Source organism: Protomyctophum parallelum (assembly GCF_964188405.1).
Source record: "Protomyctophum parallelum genome assembly, chromosome: 7".
Taxonomy (NCBI): Eukaryota; Metazoa; Chordata; class Actinopteri; order Myctophiformes; family Myctophidae; genus Protomyctophum; species Protomyctophum parallelum.
The window spans coordinates 31,326,066-31,347,124 of NC_139705.1; the positions used below are offsets into that span (position 1 = coordinate 31,326,066).

General features: G+C 43.2%; 1 protein-coding gene across 1 annotated transcript in view; it reads left to right on the forward strand.

Annotated features, from left to right (window-relative positions):
- nphp4 (nephronophthisis 4) overlaps nucleotides 1-21,059 on the forward strand; it is a 332,049-nt gene that overhangs the window by 215,992 nt on the left and 94,998 nt on the right. Inside the window, 3 exon segments of the mRNA XM_083769763.1 lie at nucleotides 6,456-6,602; nucleotides 12,041-12,195; nucleotides 18,879-19,070. Coding sequence (XP_083625889.1) covers nucleotides 6,456-6,602; nucleotides 12,041-12,195; nucleotides 18,879-19,070 — 494 coding nt within the window.

Consider the following 21,059-nt stretch of genomic DNA (forward strand, 5'->3'; position numbering starts at 1 on the left):
GATGTCAGAGGAAACCGTGCAAGGCACCAACCTGCACACCGGGAGCAATTAGGGCTTCAGAGTCTTGCTCAAGGACACCTCGACACTAACTCTGGGGGAGCCCGGGATCTACAGTAACTGGAACCTGACGGTTCCCATCCAGCTGCTCTATAGGCCACGCCTCCCCTGATCCACTGCCGCCTCCGTAGTGGTGGAAGTAAAAGTAGCAATATCACAATACAAATTAAGTAAAGGCCTATATTCAAAAATGCACTTGAGCAAAAGTACACAGAAGTATTAGCAACAAAGCTTTTAGGAAAATAGTAGATTGTAGATGTAGATTTGCGTTGAGGGAAAATACAGTTGTGAACTTTGAACTCACGTTCAAGAATAGAGGGATTAAGTGCATTAAGGAAGAATAACACATCTGCATTGTTTTAGCTTTAACCACTTTTAACCATTATTTTATACTTCATGAAAACGTGGCGCAAATCTTGGAATATATATTCTTTCACAGCAAACGTTTTTAACTCAAATATTTGCCCCTGGGGGGGTCCCTGGAACAACATGCTTTCAGATGGGGGTCGGCGGCAAATTACATTTCAGTTTTGGGGGTCCTTGACATGAAATAGTTTGAGAACCAATGACATAGAAACATAGGGTCATGATTTAGAAAACATTTTGTAGAATCTGCTCTCAGGGCTTAATGTGCTTAATGTTTGATGATGGTCTCCCACATGCAGCTTTTTTCCATTCCTCTCCTTCATTTATCTCCTTCATTTCTCTCCTTCTCCTCCTCGCTGCAATCTCGTCACACTCGTGCACATAATTATCGCCCTCGCAGACGTTCCCCCCCTGTTGTTCACACTCGTTCGCACCCTCTCATGCGCCTTTTGCATATTACTCAAGTGCATTTTAAATTATGGACTTTTACTCGTAACGGAGTAGTTCTATATTGCAGTATTGATACTTTCACTTAAGTAAAAGTAAAATGTAGTACTTTCTCCACCACTGCCAATCTCTCCCTACCCTCTCTGTCTCTCACCTTCTATTTCCTTCATGTTGTCTTGAGACATATGATGAGCTTGACTCCGCATCATCGTCACGAAGCCTGCGATCTCACATCGAGTCACTGTGGCCCGCGATAGCATGTGTGAAGTCACATACACACACGCACACGCTTGCGCACACAAGCGCACAGAGAGAAGGCAATTAGTGGTGCTGTAGTTGTGGCTGCCAGCATTTGGCCCGACATGTAATAAGAGAGACAGCCAACTGCCAAACAGATCATCTGTTCACCGCCATACACTGGCTTCAATTGACACTTCCAAGGATGCAACGCCCTCTCTCTCTCTCTCTCTCTCTCTGTGTGTGTGTGTGCACACTTTTGTCTGTGTTTCATGCAGAGTTTATTGAAGCGTAAACATGGACAGTGGACACAGATATATTTTTTGTACATTTTAAGTTAATAATTTCAAGTCAATTTTTTTTTTTTTAACTGTGTGTGCGTGCGTGCATGCGTGCGTGCGTGTTAATTTGACTGCACCAGATCAATGAGGGGTTGACCATATCCCCTCACCCGGTTCGATGTGGCTCAATATAGTATCTATTGTGTCCTAGAGGGCCATTTGTTTTGTGTCAAAGCAATGCACTGATAACTCCCAAGCTAACCAGTGCATTAGTGGTTCTCAAAGTGGGGTCCAGGGACCCTAGCTCTGGGCTTACAAATGGAGAAAGGAAAGAGGAGATCCGCACACAGTTTGAAAAGCTCCCAATTAGGGGTTCAGTGGCTTAAGGACACTTCAACACTAACTCTGGCCTCTGGGGGAGCCTGGATTCAAACTGGGGAACCTTGCGGTTACCATCCGGTCACTCTACCGCTGAGACACCGCCACCCATATCCAAAAAATATAAAATAAAGGCGAAAGCTCATGATGATATATTTTCTCTCTTGGTGGGCTCAGTTGTCATTGGAGTTGGTGACCTGCATGCTTTGTGGCGTTTTATATGAACGTCATAATATTGCTGACAGTTGACAGTTTTATGCCCAGGAAAAAAGATTTAATGCTCAATAGCTATAGGCCTAAATATTGATTATGTCATTACGCAGTTTTTATAGTCTTATATGCATGCTCAGTCTTACGGTCAGCAGAAGACATTAGGACGTGATGTTTTCTTTTGACTTTGAGGACTTGCACGGGGCTATACATTCATGAATAATTATTGTGACAGCAGTGGTGGAATAATGAATTGCATTTTTTAATGAATTGCATTTTTATAGCGCTTTTCCAAGTGCTTTACAATGGTTCATTCATTCATATATTGGGAGGTGAGGGTCTCAGAGATAGAAATCCCATTATATGGGGGTCAAATGCATGTCAAAGTGGGGGTCCTTGAAATTAAACGGGTTGAGAATAAGTAGCTATACTCAAATGTTTTACTTAAGGAAAATACTGCAATGTAGAACTACTCCCTTACTACTCCGTAAAAAAAAAAAGTCCATCATTCAAAAATGTTGCTGAGTAAAAGTATTGGCGTCAAAAAATCTTTTGAAAAGCTGATCTACAAGCTCACAATGCGTCGCGACGCATCGGCTGGCTTTTCTCTGTATTTAATGTAATGTGTTTTGAGGCTGTTCACTTTGGCTGGCTTTTCTCTGTATGTAATGTGTTTTGAGGCTGTTCACTTTGGCTGGCTTTTCTCTGTATGTAATGTCATTTGTTTTGGGACTGTTCACTTTGGCTGGCTTTTCTCTGTATTTAATGTAATGTGTTTTGGGACTGTTCACTTTGGCTCTCTGTATTTATCCAAGCCAGGCGAGAGGTGTTTAAGCAACAGAGTTTGATGGTTTGCCAATTTTGATGTAAGACCGGCGATGCAAAACTCTTGACATCGATGATGACGAGGCGGCTTTATGTCGGCCTTGCTTCGATCTATACGAGCTAAATAAAACGTCGCTATGCAATCACATTTCACATTCATTTTCAATTAAGGAACAATGTGCCTGCCTGGTAGTTTCATTTTAATCGATGCCAACAACTTGAACTTATTCATCTTTTAGATAACTGGACCATAAAACCGGGTGTATGAAACTGACATACTGTACAGCAGTGGTTCCCAAAGTGGGGTCCGGGGACCCCCAGGGGTACCTGAGGGAGTTCCAGGGGGTCCCCAGCTAAATGATAGTTTGGAACCAAATGGACCCTTATGGGTCTGTAACTCAGATAGTGTACAAATGGAACTAAATGGACCCTAATGGGTCCATTTGGTTCCATTTGTACACTCTTGGAGTTAATATAACATTTATTTTACAATATAAATTGAGGTCTCAGAGATATAAATCCCAGTAAATGGGGGTCCGTACTCCGTAGACTAATGCATGTCAAACTGGGGGTCCTTGAAATTAAACGGGTTGAGAATCACTGCTAGAGCCGTAAACTTCTTCTCAGGGGTCCCTGGCATATATTTTCAAATGGGGGGGTCTGCGGGCTAATTAATTAGTGTCATAGTGTCAATTTGGGGGTCCTTGACATGAACCTTTGGGAACCACTGATGTAGAGTATTCTGTCCATTAACCATTTACTAGTTGCCCTGCAGGCAGTCTGGCAATTATCATTATTGAACCCTGATTAGTAAGTATAAAGGGCATTTATATGCATTGTAAGCGTTTACATTATAAAGTGGAATTAAACACCACAGCAGCTTCATTACGGCTTTTTTTTCACATTAAATATGTGTCAGAACTTAACATTTACATCGCTAAATGTATTTATTTATTTGTGTTTATTTTTCACTAGTCACACATAATCAGGTGTAAAACAGCCAGATTCTCCAAGAGCTTTCCCCACGCCCTTAGACTTGCAAATTAAGTGCAAAAATCCCCATACCCCCTAAATTGGGGTTAGGGGATATTGCACTAATATCTGTCTCCTTTGAACTAATGATGTTTTTATTTGGATTTTAGTAATATAATATTTTAGATTATCTTTTAACTATAGCAGATTAGAAGCTATGAGTGAAACAAAAATTTGTTCTCATATGCATTTTATCTGCTAAATGAGGAAGATATCTATTTATCTGTCTTAAAGTAGTTGATTAACTTTATGTATCATATTCAAGTCGGTGTCATATCAGTGCCACAAAGGCAAGAGTTTGTTCTTACTCGTCAAGTAAGGACTTAACGTGAGCTCTTGTACAGACTAAATCTTTTGAAGGTGACGCAAAATCAATGAATCCTGTCTCGGGGAGAACTTTCAATTCCAATCCCCAAAAGTCGAACTTTTAAACTGCAGCCATGGGCATTTTTACATTATCTGTCCACTAATATGCTGCTGCACCATTTTCTTGTGACAAGTCGTCAAGACTTTCTGTTGTTGTGTTCCTAGTGTAACAGTTTCAAAAATGTTATTTATTTTAATCAAAGACAATGAATTCAAAATAGCTCAAAAATAGTTAATGGTCTAAAAGCCTATACATCACATTGTAATGCGCTGTTTATCGTGCAATGAAGTGTAGATTGATATATAGAAGGATTCAGGGACCCACAGTGGTCGTTGAGGGAACAAAATGGATCCATACAGGTCTGTAACTCTGAGGGTTCAAGCAGGTATCGAACCGAACATGCTTGGGTATAAATAAAAGCATTCTGTTATACATTTGACCTCTCATTTAAGTTATTTTATACCATTTTGGAACCGAAATAGGGAACCGTTAGGAACTGGAATCTGTATACTGGACTCATACAAATACCCATCTCTAAGTCTGTGCGTGTACAAATGGAAGCAAGATGACCATGGCGTGTCCATTTGGTTACATGCGTATAGACTCATGGGGTGTCCATGGCCTAATGCATGCACCAAACTGGGTGTCCTTGAAATGAAAAAGCCTGAGAATCACTGATATTGTATAGGGCGTACAGTAAGTGGTTAAGCGCCACACTTTGTTAGATGGATGGATGGGTGGGTAAGTGGCAGGGCTGCACTAGTTCATTATGATGGCTGTTAGGGGTGGGCAAGTCATTATCTCCAAGCCCTATTGGTCGTTTTATTGAATCATATAAGCAGTGATGGAAAAAGTACTCAAATGCTTTACTTGAGTAAAAGTATCAATACTGACGGAAGGACACGAATAGGCCTTTTACCCATTTAGGCCTGAGGACGCATCTGTGTCACCTTATAGCTTATAACCACTTTAACCATTATTTTGAACTTTAGCTGTTGAAAAATAGCAAGCTCATAGCACGGCACCGAGTGCCACTCTACAAGCTTGTAGTACTTTTGAAAAATCATAAAAAATTTGGCGCAAATCTTTCAATGTATATTCTTTCACAGCTAACTCATATCTTTGCTTCTGGGAGGGGTCCTAGCTGGAACAAAACATTATAGCGAAATACAGATAATTCTGGGGGTCCGTGACATGAAACGGTCAGGATTTAAGTTCCTCAGGTCTTCTAAGGCCTATCCATACCCATATGCCAGGTTTTGGTGACGGCCAAGCTACACCAGGCTTTTCTCGCACGTTTACTCTAAACGTGTGGACCGTGCGTAAGCCAAATGCCCTGGCTACATCGATCTGTCAGACGCGCGGCAGATTTGTGCGGGACCTTCCGGGAGGATATATAGATACGTGCGCATGGGGGCATACGCACGTAATTCTTTTAGAACCGATCCTATTTTTAGAGCACGCGTAGGATGGCCCGCGGTATCCGTGCGTCTGGTGTAGCTGGTATCATTGACATATATTGGTCCTATCCAAACGCACTGTACGCGCGCGCAGTAAACGCAAAATTGCCTGGTGTAGCTTGGCCGTGACATGATGTCACGCCGCGGTGGTCAGCGCTCACGCAAACACATCTCTCTGTTATTATCTGAGAGGCAAAATCTCGTCAGTGGTCCGTGGCTTAAATGCCGAATATAAAATGGAGCTTGATATGAAAATGGTTGAAAACCACTGGGTGGTGTTTGTTAAAGATGGAGTGCCGTGACTTTTTTTCACCCTAAACAGGTATTATTATTTTATACGGAGGAAGATTTTTTTTCAAAAAAGTATACAGTATTTGTTAAAATGTAGTTTTTAATGACCCACCAGTTCATTAAGCATGCCTGGTTTGGGGCGCCCCACTGGCCTAGCGGTCCAGGCGTAGGCCACATAATAGGCTCTGGCCTCTGGCGTTGCGTGTTCGAGTCCCGTTCATGACGACCTTTGCTGCGTGTCTCTCCCTCTTTCCTGTCTGTCTTCACTAGTAATAACTTTCAATAAAGGCCTGGTTTTCCTGGTGGGTGGTGATGGGTGATGATCCACCTGAACTGAAGCCGCACCCACAGCTAGGGAAGACATCATTGCACATAACAACCACACCAAGGGAGTACTAATGAAGTACTGTCAGCTCATAAACACATGAAAAACTGGAAAAATCTTTAATAATGATGGTTGTGCATTGTGTCTCTCTCTCTCTCTCTCTCTCTCTCTCTCCACAGCTCTCTCTGTCTCAGCTGGCTGCTACTTCACGCTACCCGACCATCAGCCACTCCAGCAGCGCCGCCGCGTTGGCATGGCAACAGCAGCCGTTTCCCGCTCTGCTCCATCCTTCCCCGTTGGCATCGGCCCACCAGCTGTCACATGTCGTAAGATCCCACCCCCGTATACCCTCTCTCTCTCTCTCTCTCTCTCTCTCTCTCCCCCCGCACAACCGCACACGCTCCCACGCACCCACGCACGGACGCATACGCACACACAGGCACTACTAGACACAGAGGAGCCCACAATGTGTATTTTCATGCACGCATGCATGACTTGCTGATGTGAGGACATGCACGTGCATACAAACACCCACAGGCAAACACACGCGCGTGCACAAGGATGCGTGCATACAAGGAACTCACGTGCGTGCGTGCATGTGTGCGTGCGTGCACCGCACCACACCACACCACACCACACCACACCACACCACACCACACCACACCACACCACACCACACCACACCACACCACAACACACACACACACACACACACACACACACACACACACACAGTACACGTGTACTGTAGACCTTGGCCTGTTTTTGGAGGTGCAGAGAGTTGATCCTTTTCATCTTTCTAATCAAAAGGAGCATTATTCTCTGACTTTGCTTTATGTACAAAGGCCGCTTCTGTGTCCTTAAGTTGTCAAATATTTTAATATTATTCATAATAATTATGTAATGTAACACATAGCCTGAATAAACTGTTTTAATCAGTCTAGTCCAACAACCTCATTATTAGTCGATGTTTGCCTACGATGCATTTCCTCATCCTTTCACTTGAAACCCATTTGAAATTCAGTCCAGAAAACGTGTCCTTGTGTGGCTTATTGATTAGCGTCCTTGTGAGAGTTGGTATAATTATGCAAATGGTGTACTGTGAAATCGGTCTGATTTTAGTGTTAATTATGAGGCTCTTTGTTTATCTGGGGAAATGGATCATGAGGAATTGCCACCAGACAGACAGACGATCACAAGAAAGCATTTGAACTTTTCTGTGACTGACTACTTCGCTGACGTGATCCACAATACATTTAAAATAATGTGTGTTAGATGTGTATATTATTATTACAAGTCTGTAGGTGTAAATAGGATAGGCAAAATAAGCCACTGGCTTCAGCCTATACCTTTTTGGTCTAAATGCAAAGTTATGATCTTAAATCAATGCAATGTTCATTCTATGACCAAAATGAACTGAACTGAACTGAACAGAACAATGCTCTGAATAAGCTAGGGCTACAACAGCTAATCGAACAGATTGATTTGAAGGGACATTTCACCGCTGGAAGAAACTGCAGTCACTCAATGTTATGTTAATAGTATTTGTAGTAGTTAACACGATGGACGCCAAAACGCTTCGCAACCCGTCAGATGACGGGTTAAGATTTAACCCTGGAGGTCGCCGAACCCGTCGGATGGCGGGTTGTAAGGGTTATATCAATACCAAGCAGCCGAAGCTCAACACTAACCATCCATGCTGCCCAGGCTGCTAGACAGCGCCTACGTTCTTCCCATTGTGAGGATCAATGCGCGCGCCTCCCATAAGGATCCACTCATTGTCGTCTCTTTGTTGCTCGTTTTCTCTGAAAAATACTCAAGTTGTTGTTTTAGTCCAAACCGCCTGGCGTTCAGATTTAAACTGTGATTTCTGATCGCATCGCGCCAGCCATCTTACCGCTTGTTGTGAAACACATGTCGGCTGCTGCTCGAAAAAGTTTTTGTGGGTCTGCCCCTCACTCCCATGGTCTGCCTCTCACTCCCATGGTCTGCCTCTCACTCCCATGGTCTGCCCCTCACTCCCATGGTCTGCCTCTCACTCCCATGGTCTGCCCCTCACTCCCATGGTCTGCCACTCACTCCCATGGTCTCCCCCTCACTCCCATGGTCTGCCCCTCACTCCCATGGTCTGCCCCTCACTCCCATGGTCTGCCCCTCACGTTGACTAAAACATTTTCACAGAGGAAAACTAGATAGAAACTAGACTAAATGTATTGACAATTTCGTCAACAAATAAAAAAATAGACTAAACTTTTAGGGAGGGACTAGTGGAGAAGAGATCCAGTAGAGCTTTGGCCATGTCCCGAGACATGGCCAAAGCATTTCTGGGGGTCCCCAGCCAAAAACGTTGAGAACCCCTGGTATAGGGCAGCAGCACGGAAGGTGTAAAGGTTTAGTTCGAGTGCTTTTCATGAATGATGTTTGAACCTACTTACATGTGCCTCTTTGATTCGTTTGCTGTCGACATGTGGACAGCAAACTGCTGGCACAGTATGGACTCTGTGAATCAAGCACTTCCATGTGTGTATTATGCTGTTTGAATTACTGCGGATCTCTCCATGGAGACTTGGTCTTCTTTCAGTAATTCCAGCTGAATTTATATTTAGTTGCGCGTGCCGCGTGGGTGTCGCACACACACCGTACATGTAGAGCACCGAAGTCTAACGTCAATATCGGTAGAGGACCGACGTTGGAGGACGCTGGGGATGGTTGGCAGCCCCTGATTGGTCCGGGAAATGATGGCGTTGGAGCGATGGAGTGACGTCGAAGTCACAAGATCCAGCGGCTGCCTGTTGTATCTGGGACACGCTGCTGTTGGGATGGCCTGGAACCTTCAGACCACATTCAGCCCTCTCTCCCTGTCCCTACTCCCTAACAGCTCTGTTTTCATACCAACGGCTGATAACGAGGCTACAGTGGCAGACTGAAATCAAAGCTTTGTTCCATTGTATTCGAAGTTAACTGAGTGTATTGACTGGATGTGATGACAGAAAGATATGAAAAATGAATTTAGTTAAAAGTGAGTTTTCATTGTGATGCTATCATGCTGCTGAATAGGAACTCAGGAAACACTACCGGTGCGTTAGCCCCATCCATCCAGGCCACAACAGAGCCATAGAGTATATAGACAGAGTTGCAACATTGAGGGGGCAGTCATGTGGTTCATGTACTCGCGAGCCCATAGACTCCAATGCATTCCGTAAACTCCCGGCGGCCCTATTCGCCAATGTAGAAGAGCCGCCATTGGACTGGCCCCATGAAGTGAACGGAGTTGTCGTGTGGCTCTGGGCCACAACACAATCGACTGATTGATCATATTCATAACATACTACTGTAAATGCATGATGCGTCCCATCGGACCATTTTTATACGGCAGCCGATTGCAAAAAAAGAAGAAGGTTGAGGGCCAATGCAGAAGACACTTCATATTCAATATACTAGTATCAAGGTATAACAGGCTGTGAAGAAAATTATACTTTAATAAAAATGTGTCCTTGTTTTCTGCGGCTGAACGTCCTTGCTCACAACATCCATATACAGTATGTCGCCGTCTGGAACGCACTCCGACGTTGGCGTTGGCGTGACGGCGACGGGTTCACGCAAAGTGTGAAGCCATTACTGTTAGTGTCATTCTCATTTCACACCGCGGCGCAGGTCTCCGTGTGGTGTTTCCTCCGTGTCCTGGCCCATTAGTTTATCCCATTGAGATCTAAAGCCAGATTCTACACAATGTCTTCTGAATCAAAACGTACGTTTCTATTCGTATATCAGTGGTTCTCAAACTATTTCATGTCAAGGGGCGCCCGATAATTATGTGTATTTCGTCACATACCCCCATCTGAAAATATGTTTTTCTAGGGGACCTCCCAGAAGCAAATATTTCAGTAAAAACAATTGCTGGGAAAGAATATATATATTCAAAGATTCGCGCCACATTTTTCACGATTTCCCCAAAAAGCGCAGATCTACAAGCTTGGAGTGCCGCGGTATGATCTTGTACATCTGCTATTTTTCCAACAGCTAAAGCTTAAAATATCGGTTAAAAGTGGTTTTAAAAGCTATAAGGCGTCCTCTGGTCTAAAGGGGTTATTGTTATCGCAGGTTGTTACATCACAGGGAAAAGGAACCAACGTGGTTCATTATGGCGTAGCCATGTTGCTGCAGCGTGTGACTTTGGTCCAGGTCATTAGCCATGCGGTTGATAGAGAAGGGCCCCCGTAATGTGTCTTCAACCAGTAGCAGCCCCTACCCCCCATCGCCACTGAACAGGCCCCATCATACATCACAAGACGACCCAGGAGAGAGACTATCCCCCCAGCTGGAAAATGACACCCATTAACTCTCCACGGCTAATTATGGGCGCTAATACCTCGCTAGGTTACGCATATGTCAACGGTAATACGAGGGGATTAATGTTGGCCACCGGATATGAACGCCAAATTGGTCCACTGCCATTTCTTGCAGAACAATGGTGATGATGATGATTGTCCGTCTTATTAATCCCTTTATAAATATCATTATGTCCTCTTTTTGGCTCTCGTAACAGAAGCTAGAATAATAAAAAAGAGACTTAAGCCAGACGAGACGAGGTCGACACATGAGCAAAGATACGACAGATGGAACAATTAAAGTCAACGACCAAATAACACAAACATCACAAACACTTGACCCCTCTTATAATATTCATCATATTTTGATGAATATTGTGCAATATGGAATTTATGTCAGTGAAGCACATACTGTACTGTACAGGTGTTGGAGGCAGCGGTGTAAAGTAACTAAGTACATTTACTTACTGTAAGTACTGTACTTACAGTAAGTACACTTTGGAGCTATTTGTACTTTACTTGAGTATTTCCAATTTCCAATGCGTTTACTTCTACTCCACTACAGTACATTTTGGGTCAAAATATACTACTTTTACCTCCACAACATTTATGTGAAAACTTTAGTTACTATAGTTACTTTATCTACTTATTACTTATTATCGCAAAACCTACATTAACCACTTCAGCCCTACATACAGTTCGGCCATTTTTGCGACGCATTGTGATCATGTAGATTTTATAGGCTATTTTCAAAAAATCATTAGACACTTGAATACGTTAAATGGGACATTCTGCATAACGACATTCTGCATGTGAGTAGTTTTTTTCCACCACTGGTTGGAGGTGGTCTTTCTACTCCTCCACTAGGAGGAGGCCAAGTAGCTCTGCTCCGAGCTAATATACCTACAGGTTGACTAGTAGTACTGCCCCGAGCTCATATACCTACAGGTTGACTAGTACTGCCTCAAGCTCATATACCCACAGGTTGACTAGTAGTACTGCCCCAAGCTCATATATGCACAATATCTCACCTGGCAAAGCTGAGATTCCAAATATATCCAAAATATTATGCATATAAAGTGATATGCGACAACACACACACACTAGTTAGACCAGGGGTTCTCAACGTTTTTTCCTGGGGACCCCCGGAAATGCTTTGGCCATGTCTCGCGACTCCTACATACAAGGAATAAATGTTCAGAATCTACAGCTTGGTAGGCTGCGGACCAGAACACACCGTGACACCAACTACAGCGACCGCAAAATGTACACTCATCAACAACAGATAAACATCGGCTACTGCCATCGTGTCAATGTTTTATTTGCCGATATCGATATTGACCGATAAAGGCAAAATTCGGCCAATACCGATATGTGGGCCGATCTATAACATCGGTATAACATCCACTAACTTGTCCTCCTCGTCTCGGTTCCAGGCCTGCCCAGCTGCCAGCAACATTGCCCACCTGGAGGTGGACCTTATGCCAGATGACGACGTAGACATCACGTCCATCGATGGGGACGCCATGAGCGAGCTGCCCTTCACCCCCGTCCACGCACCTGTCATAAGCCTCGGCATGCACGTTTCCAGGTTAGTGGGTGGTGAGGCTCACACATCGACCTCAGCCACACCTTTCACACAAACAACCTGTTCGCTGTCGGGGTGGACAAAACCTTCTTCTGAATCCTGACATAACATATAATTTCTGAAATTACATATCAGTGGTTGCACTGGTGCTCAAACCTTTTCATCTCAAGGACCTGCAGAATTATCTGTATTTGGCCCATCTGAAAATATGTTCCCCCCCCCCCCCCCCCTCCAGCACTCGATGCCACACTATAAGCTTGTAGATCTGCTATTTTTAACAGCTGAAGTTTCAAATAGTGGTTAAGAGCAATTAAAAGCTAAGAGAGCGACACAGAGCCTCGGCATGCATATTTCTAGGTGAGCACATTTAGGGGTGGGGGTGAGGTTCATGTATCGACCTCAGCCACACCTTTGACACAAGCAACTTGTCGCTGCAGACGGACAGTCTGGCCTTTACATCTTACAAAACAGAACACTGTTCCTCTTGTACAAAACATAAGGAAAGCAGGGCCATGTTGACCCGTTTTGCTCAGTCAGTGTTGGATGAAACGCATAAATCATGCATGCGGTAGTATCTAACTTGACGTTTTGTGTGCCTGCGTGCGTGCCAACCAGTAAATCCTGGCCAACATACTGTTTAACAACTCCAACCTGATGTTCAGTGGAAAGCGATAGGTGGCTCTTAAAGGCACTTGTGCTGGTTAAAAGCCACTAGTGAGTAATGTGTGCTTTGGGCGTGATTTTAACATGCTCCTGATTTATCTGATGTGTTATCACAGCCCAACGCCTCGTACCAGGCCTCCATTAGGCCACAATGCTCCGCTGTGTGTGGCTATCTGCTGGGATCGATTGGCTCACTAATTGGCAGTGTGTGCTCTGGGAATATGCAGTGTACAGTCAATAGGGAGCGGCGTTCCGCCTGAAGCCAATTCGAGGCAATATTTTTGTCAGCCGTTAAGTGCCTTTTTGAGTAATGGCCTTGCCATTGTAAACATTCTTTAAGCCCCGCTGTATAACATCATCTGTCAACTTGGATGTAATCACTGCGACACAATAACACGTTCAGAAATTACATGTCTGCTAAGGATAGGAGAGTAGATGATCATCGTAATAACGGCAATGTAGCAGAGTTGTTTGATGTGGGGCACCAAATGATGATGCCCTGCAAGCAAGAAAGAAAGAAAGAAAGAAAGAAAGAAAGACACAGCTTCTCACAAACAAGGGATTCTGTCAGTTCAGACATACAGTAGACTGCTGCAGACAGTCTGACACAGAAACTGTCTCCCAATCCCCATGTTTTAATCCAGGCCTGCATGGATCAAAAGTCTCTGCCTCACTAGGAGTCAAACCACACACAAGTGCGGAAATGAATGACCCACTTAATTGAGAAGAACAATGAACTTCACAGAAGTTTAATTTAATTTAAGTTGCGGTGCATATCTGATGGTGGCACCCCTTTTGAAATGGAAAATGATGGCTTGAATGTTAATCCATCGGGACTGAATTAACCAATTAAGGACGGGAACGCATCTGTGACGACTTATAGCTTTTAACCACATGAATCTAAAACCTAAATAGCAGATCTACAAGCACGGCACCGACTGCCACGCTACGAGCTTGTAGATCTTCTATTTTTGAAGAAGAAAAAAAAAGGTGAAAATGTGACGCAAATCTTTGAATATATTATTTTCCAGTGAATGCTTTTAACTCAAATATTTGCTTCTGGGAACAACATCCGGAACAACATCATTTCAGATGGTGGTCTGTAGCCAAATACATATAATTCTGGGGGTCCTTTACATGAAATAGTTTGAGAAACCACTGATATAGAAACATAGGGTTTTTCTGAAAACTGTCATGATTTAGAAGACATTTGCATAGAATCAGTTATCAGATCCAAATGGGTTAAGATATCACTTTTGGCAAAAAGGGGAAGAAAGGGAGAGTGTGAAATCAATGCAGCCACGGGCTGAAGCTTGCTCTCTCGATAATGTCTCCCCCGGTTCTCGTCGCCTTAAAATAATTAAATAAAATAATAAATCCTTAATTAGCTTGACGTAGAGAATATACTAGGCTTAAATCCTCCTCCAGTGTGACATTTTGGGGCATGTATATGTTTACCAAGCGGTACACGGTTATTAATCTTTTATTAGTGTCCCAATAACAACAAATGTCATCCTTCATTTTCCTCCTCCTGCACTTTGAGCCCGCCATCTGTGCCCCCTGCCCACTTGTCATGCACAAAGTAGTGTACGTCAGCTTGGGAAATATATATATATATATATATATATATATATATTGCGTCGATGTCGGGCAGAAACCTCAATTCACATTTAATCGTTTTGAGTTTATTTAATAAATTAACGCCCTATTTCCGTCTAATGAGTCTAATTGCGACGGAAGTAGCAAAAATAGCCCATCTACAAGCTTAACCCATTTAGACCTGTCGTCGAAATTTGAAAAATGTCTTCTAAATCCTGACAGTTTTCTGAAATACCTATGTTTCTATATCAGTGGTGCTCAATATTTCATGTCAAGGACCCCAAAAATCTGAAAATATGTTATTCCAGGAACCCTTCAGAAGCAAAGATTTTAGTTAAAAACGTTCGCTCTGAAAGAATATATTCAAAGATTTGCGCCACGTTTTCAAGATTTAAAAAAAATAGCAGATCTACAAGCTCGTAGCGCAGCACTCGGTGCCGCGCTATGAGCTTGTAGATCTGCTATTTTTCAATAGCTAAACACCAAAATGGGTTCCCGTCCAGAATGGGTTAATGCGTCACAATGTGTCATATTGTCAGCACTGCTGACAATGTGACGCATTGTGACGCATTCTGACTCAGTGGTGGGGAAAAAAAGTACTCGCATGTTTTGCTTAATTAAAAGTATCAATACGGCAATGTAGAAATGCTCCGTTACAGGTAAAAAGTCCCGAATTCAAAATGTACTTGAGTAATAGTAAAAGTATAAGAGTATTGGCATCAAAAATGTACCAAAAGTACAAGTACTCGTATTGCAGAATGTCCCAATTCACAAGTTAAAAATGTGTACAACATGTTTTGAAAATAGACTATTTACAAGCTCACAAGCTTGTAGATCTGCTATTTTCAAATGGCCGAAATGTACAGTATATAGTGGTTAATGTATGTTTTCTAAGCAGAATTTAAATCTACAAAGTAACTACTGTAGTAACTAAAGTTTTCAAATAATAGTAGTGGAGTAAAAGTGCAATATTTTCCTCTGAAATGTAGTGGAGTAGAAGTAAAAGTACAGAACATTTGACATACTCAAGTAAAAGACAAATACCTAAAAATTGTACATTACTCCATATATGGTCATGCCTCGTGACATCACGCCTCACGAGAAACAGGTGGCAACTGTGTTTAGCGCATTCCAACCTGAGGACGCATCTGTGATCCCTTATAGTATAGCTTTTTTTTTTTTTTTTAAGATATTTTTTTTGCGGCTTACGCCTTTTATTAGTTTTTGAAGGGACAGACAGTAGGCTGACAGGAAACGGGAGAGAGATGGGGGAAGACATGCAGTAAAGGCCGTGTCGGGCTCGGGAGTCGAACCCGCGGCACACTGCGACTGGATTACCAGTCGGGTGCCCAGACGGTTACGCCACCGCCTGGGCCTATAGTATAGCTTTTGACATAAGCTTCTCTGCTTATGTCGTGCATTTCACTGGCACAGGGCACCTACTGCCCCCTATGGGAACGGGCGTTCAAAGAGTTATGTTAGGGCCGCGAGTTGCCGTATCGATTGCTTTTTGCACATACAAGGTTTCTTTCTCAACCGAGTGCGACTATAAGTTATGACTGTTGCCATGGTTTCAGAGAAACAGGTGGCCACTGTGATTAGCCCATTCCAACCTGACGATGCATCTGTGTCACCCTTTTAGCTTTTAACCACTTTAACCAATTATTTTAAACTTTAGCCGTTGAAAAATAGCGGATCTATAAGCTCGTAGCACGGCACCGAGTGTCGCGCTACGAGGGAAGGTCCCTGGAACATGATGATTTCAGATGGGGGTCCGTGGCCAAATACAGTTCATTTATGTGGGTCCTTGACAGAGAGACATGAACATGTTTGAACACCACCACTGATACGTTTTTCAGAAAACGGTCCGATTTGGAAGACATTTTGTAGAATCTGGTCTCAGGTCTTAATGGGATAGAGATAACTGCCAATTATAGCTGGAAAATCCCCAGGGGAGCAATTTGGCACCCGTCGTCGATCCTCTTCCCATACATAAGCATTCTCTCTGCGACAGTTTGACAGATAATGCTGACATCCGTGTGCGTTCTTCTCCCCCTAACTGCTTCGCCCGGATTTTGGGAAGTCCACCTTGTGACATGAAACATGCAGTGCTCTTACAGGCACGAGGCAAAGAGAATCAAACCAACATTCTTCAGAATGTATAATACCCAATTCTTGTCTTGCCCGCGAGGGAAATCATTCCAATCACAGCTACTTACAGTATACTTAAAAATACTGGGAGGGGTGCAATAGCTCGGTGGAGCATGGACACTAACCATGTTACCCCTTCCTGCCTGCTTGGAGCACTAGGGTGGACAAAAATAACTTTTGCTCAAGTCTTTTTTCAGTTTAGTTAATTTATAACGAATGGGCAGCAGCGCGTGCTCTGGCTCAATGTTTTTGGCTGGGGACCCCCGGAAATGCTTTGGTCATGTCTCGTGACCCCCGCCCGAAAACTACATGGAAACTAAATGAAAACTAAGCTATGATGACTAAAACTAAGACTAAATATGCTGACAATTTCGTCAACAATTCAACTAAAATGTGACTAAAACTAAATGAAGTTTCATTCCAAAGACTATGACTAAAACTAAAATAGAAATTTGCTGCCAAAAACAACACTGACTGATAAGAGCGCTTCACACGGATGAGATTTTTTGAGTATACACAGGTTTAATGTTTGTCTTTAGTTCAATGTTTGTTTTGTAAACGCCATTGACAAGGGAAAATGTACGTCATAATGTGCCTCATTACGTCATATTGTCTCTTTATTGTTAATGGCGTCTAATGTTTGTGTTGGTGTAGGATAAGCCAAAGCCACCCTAGGGCTGGGGCGGTATGGGATTTTTATTACCGCGGTTATTGCCGGCCCCCATACCGCCGGTATGGCGGTTATTACCCCCCCCCCCCCAAAAAATTATAATAAGAGGGCTAATAAAAGTTACAGGTATGGTGTGTGCGATATTAATTGTGAGATTACCATAATGACGGTAATCATTAAAGGACCACTTTTGAACCTATCTTCATATAATAGGTCCTCACTAATAGTCATGATAAAATGGCACGTTTCTTTCTACTCGGTCTGTGTCACATAGGAGGCCTAATCTAATTGAATACCCCTGCCATAAAGCATTACACTTGTTTACAAGAGGGTCCACCATTTTCAATTCATCATATCATTTTGTACACTATGCACTTCTATAAAGCCAAAAACAGGAAATCATCATAAAGGAGGTAAAAAGGGGGAAAACGTATACAGTGAGGGGGGAAAGGGGTGGGTGGAGTCAAGGGATTTACATCTTAATGACAGTTGGTAGGGCGTTCCACATTTTTGTGGCATAGGAGTGAAATTAATTTAGATGGACCCTCTTGTAAACAAGTGTCCACTCACAGTTAACAGTCTTTGTATTGAGTTGTGCTTGAAATGTAGTGTAATTCTGCAAACTGTTAATACATATTTTAATCAATCAATCAATCAATCAATCAATCCTTGTTTGTGCCGAATCTGGGTTGCACATGGTTTTTTGAACTCCCTCTGGTGTTGTTGTGTTGCTGGCATGATTAGACTGACTGAGCGTCACTGTTTATTATGATACACTTTTCATTTCATAAAAAAAGAAAGAAAAATCATTTCATAAAAAAAAAAAAAAAAAAACTTTTTGAACCCGATACCGCGGTATGCGTTACATACCGGCGGTATGGCGGTATTGCGGTTATTGCACCCAGCCCTAAGCCACCCCCAATTTTTTGGTTGTTTATTTAATTATAATTCATATTCTACTCAAGTTCATAATGCAGTTAATGGTATTACAAGTCAAATAGTTAAAAAGATAAAAGTTCATGCATAAGTGTATTTCATTTTGTCATTGTTCTATGTAATGTTAGTCTCAAATACTAATAGTCACTGTTTCTGCCCTGCCAAGAACAAAACAGAGCGATAGCTCCTCTAAGCCACAAGGGGGCAATATACTCCAGTGAGTCAGCATGTTTCTGCCAGTCAGGCAATGAGGAAACCATTACATCCTGTATATGGTGATTGTGATAAGCTGGACAACATGTGTCTCACTCATTTTTGTGTGTTTAACTGTCTTGTTGCAGTTCCTTGATGTCCAGTAAAACGGTCATAAAATCAAACCACACTGATATGGACTCATTCATTGAAGTGTGTAACATTGGCACCGTGTGTTTTACATCACCATTACATCAACTATATGAGTTAGACTTTAATATATTAGCGCCCCTCACTTCACACGGGTGTGATTTTTTATTATTATAGCTATGTAGGCCTATAGATACAGGTGTAGCCCTGGGAGTTGGTTTGATTTGCCCATTGCATGCCTCAGTCGGGGCACACACCGTATGTGAAAACCACCGCTTCTGACTGAATGCTCTTGTTGTTTTCTCTGATTCCCCATACTTAACAGTTCCTGCTCAGCCAGTTCCCGGAGCTCCCTGGCCCACCTGTACTCAGCCGGCTTCCCAGACATCCTAGACCGTAGCGGGGAGGTGGCAGAGGTCCTGGACCCCACGGAGCCCACGCACTTCGACCCGCAGCGCGAGGAGGCAGATCCCCTGAGCGGCAATCTGATGGTCTTCCAGTTTCTGGCCTTTTCCAGGTGAGCTCACCAGGCAGTGGAAAGTATTTTACCATTTAGTAAAATATATTTTGGGAGCATTAATTGGTGTGCGGATTTTTCATTTCTTCTCTATGACTTTATTTTGATCCAGACCCAGCCTATAGGTATAGATGTGTGTGTCCTTTTTGACTGTTTGTTCAGCCTCCTCTACTAATTGGTGGAAACTATAGTACAGTTTTGAGGTATTTGTACTTTACTTGAGTATGTCAAACTTTCAGCACTTTTACTTCTACTACATTACATTTCAAAGACAAATATTGTATTTTAACTTTAGTTACTAGTTTAGTTATTCGTTTTTACAAAATTATCCACTTCACCACTACACATTTCCGCCATTTGAAAATAGCCAATCTACAAGCTCACAATGCGTCGCATCGCGCATCTGCTATTTTCAAAAGATGTTTAAACATTTGAAAACTTAAAACTGGACATTCTGAGTATTTTCGAAGTACATTTTGAATACGTTTGTACTTTTACTCAAGTAAATTTTGAATTCCGGGGCTTTTACCTGTTGTAGTTGTAGTATTGATACCTTTTCTCAAGTACAATATATGAGTACTTTTTTATCAGCACTTAGCTCCTTGGCGGGTTCATGGCAGGCTCTTCTCCCCCGTGCAGCACGTGCTGATGTCGCCCGCCTTCGGCTCATATTGATTCGGAGCGAGCACCTCCACCGGCCTGGCAATTTGTTGAAACGTGTTCGTTGAGAGTTCGTACTATGGATCTATAGCTCGTCGTGTGTTTACCAGAGACTAAATGAAAATGCCAAGTTCTGTATTCACGTTGTGTCACAGCAAAGTTCTGTATTCACAAGGTTTCACGGCAAAGGGCGGGGTTAGAAAAGTCTGAATGGTGGGTGTTTAACCCATTTAGACCAAAGACAAAATGTCTTCATGACAGGCACCGAGTGCCGCGATATGAGCTTGTAGATCTGCTATTTTTCAATAGCTAAAGTATAATATGATGCTTAAAACACCAAAAGGGGTTCCTGTCCAGAATGCTAACTAATGGAGACTGCACAGTCTCTATGTAGTCGCCGAGGCTCTATCAAGAAAGCATGTCTTTGTCTGCAGAAATAAGGAGTCTGTGATTTGTCTGCACTTTTCCCCCCAACATACATCTCACTTGCCGCTGACGTGACAGGTTTTTCGTAGCTGTGGGCATAGATAGACGCTTGCATGGCGCTTGCACTTTAGGTTTGACATGACAGCCAAGCACGGCGCCCTGCACTTTGTCCGACACCGCCGGGCCGAGACACTGGCGCGACGAATGCGAGTCCCGCCAATCATCCCCTCAACGTACATATCGGGCGCACCCCGCCGCGAATACAATCCACCTCACACTCCAACGGTCGCCGTCCTGTCAACGGCGCATCAGAGAGACCTCCCGCACCGCCATCACCCTGTCTGTCAAAAAAAGGCTGAGACTGGAGTGGGGGCCATGCTGAAAGGATGGATACAGACTCTTTGTGCCCCTTCTATCTTGTCATAATCTCTGTCAGCCACACGATAAACCCCCCCCCCCCCCCCCCCCCCCCCTCCCACACACACACACACACGTTTTGTCATGTCCATCACTGGCTCACCGTATAATTCCACCCCCACATGTATAGAACCTAATGTCATGTGCTTTTTGAGGGTGTGGGAGGCGGGGGGGATGCTGGGCATTGAGAACCGTGATTTTGGATTTGGACAGTTTTCGTTGTGCATTAGGCTTCATGTTGCGCACTAAGAGTTACATCACTGTTAAACATCTGCATTACTTACTTTACAAGTATAGTCTACATAATTATTAGAGAATGGAATTGTGGACAAAATCCTATCCAACGATAGTTTAGTTTTGGGTCAGCAAGTCTATAGATCTCATCAAATGGTGGTCCGTGGCTCAAATGCTGAAAAAAGAGAATTGCCCTTGATATGAAGACTATAGTTGCCTCTTGTTCCTTCCTATAGACATCACAAGACGTCT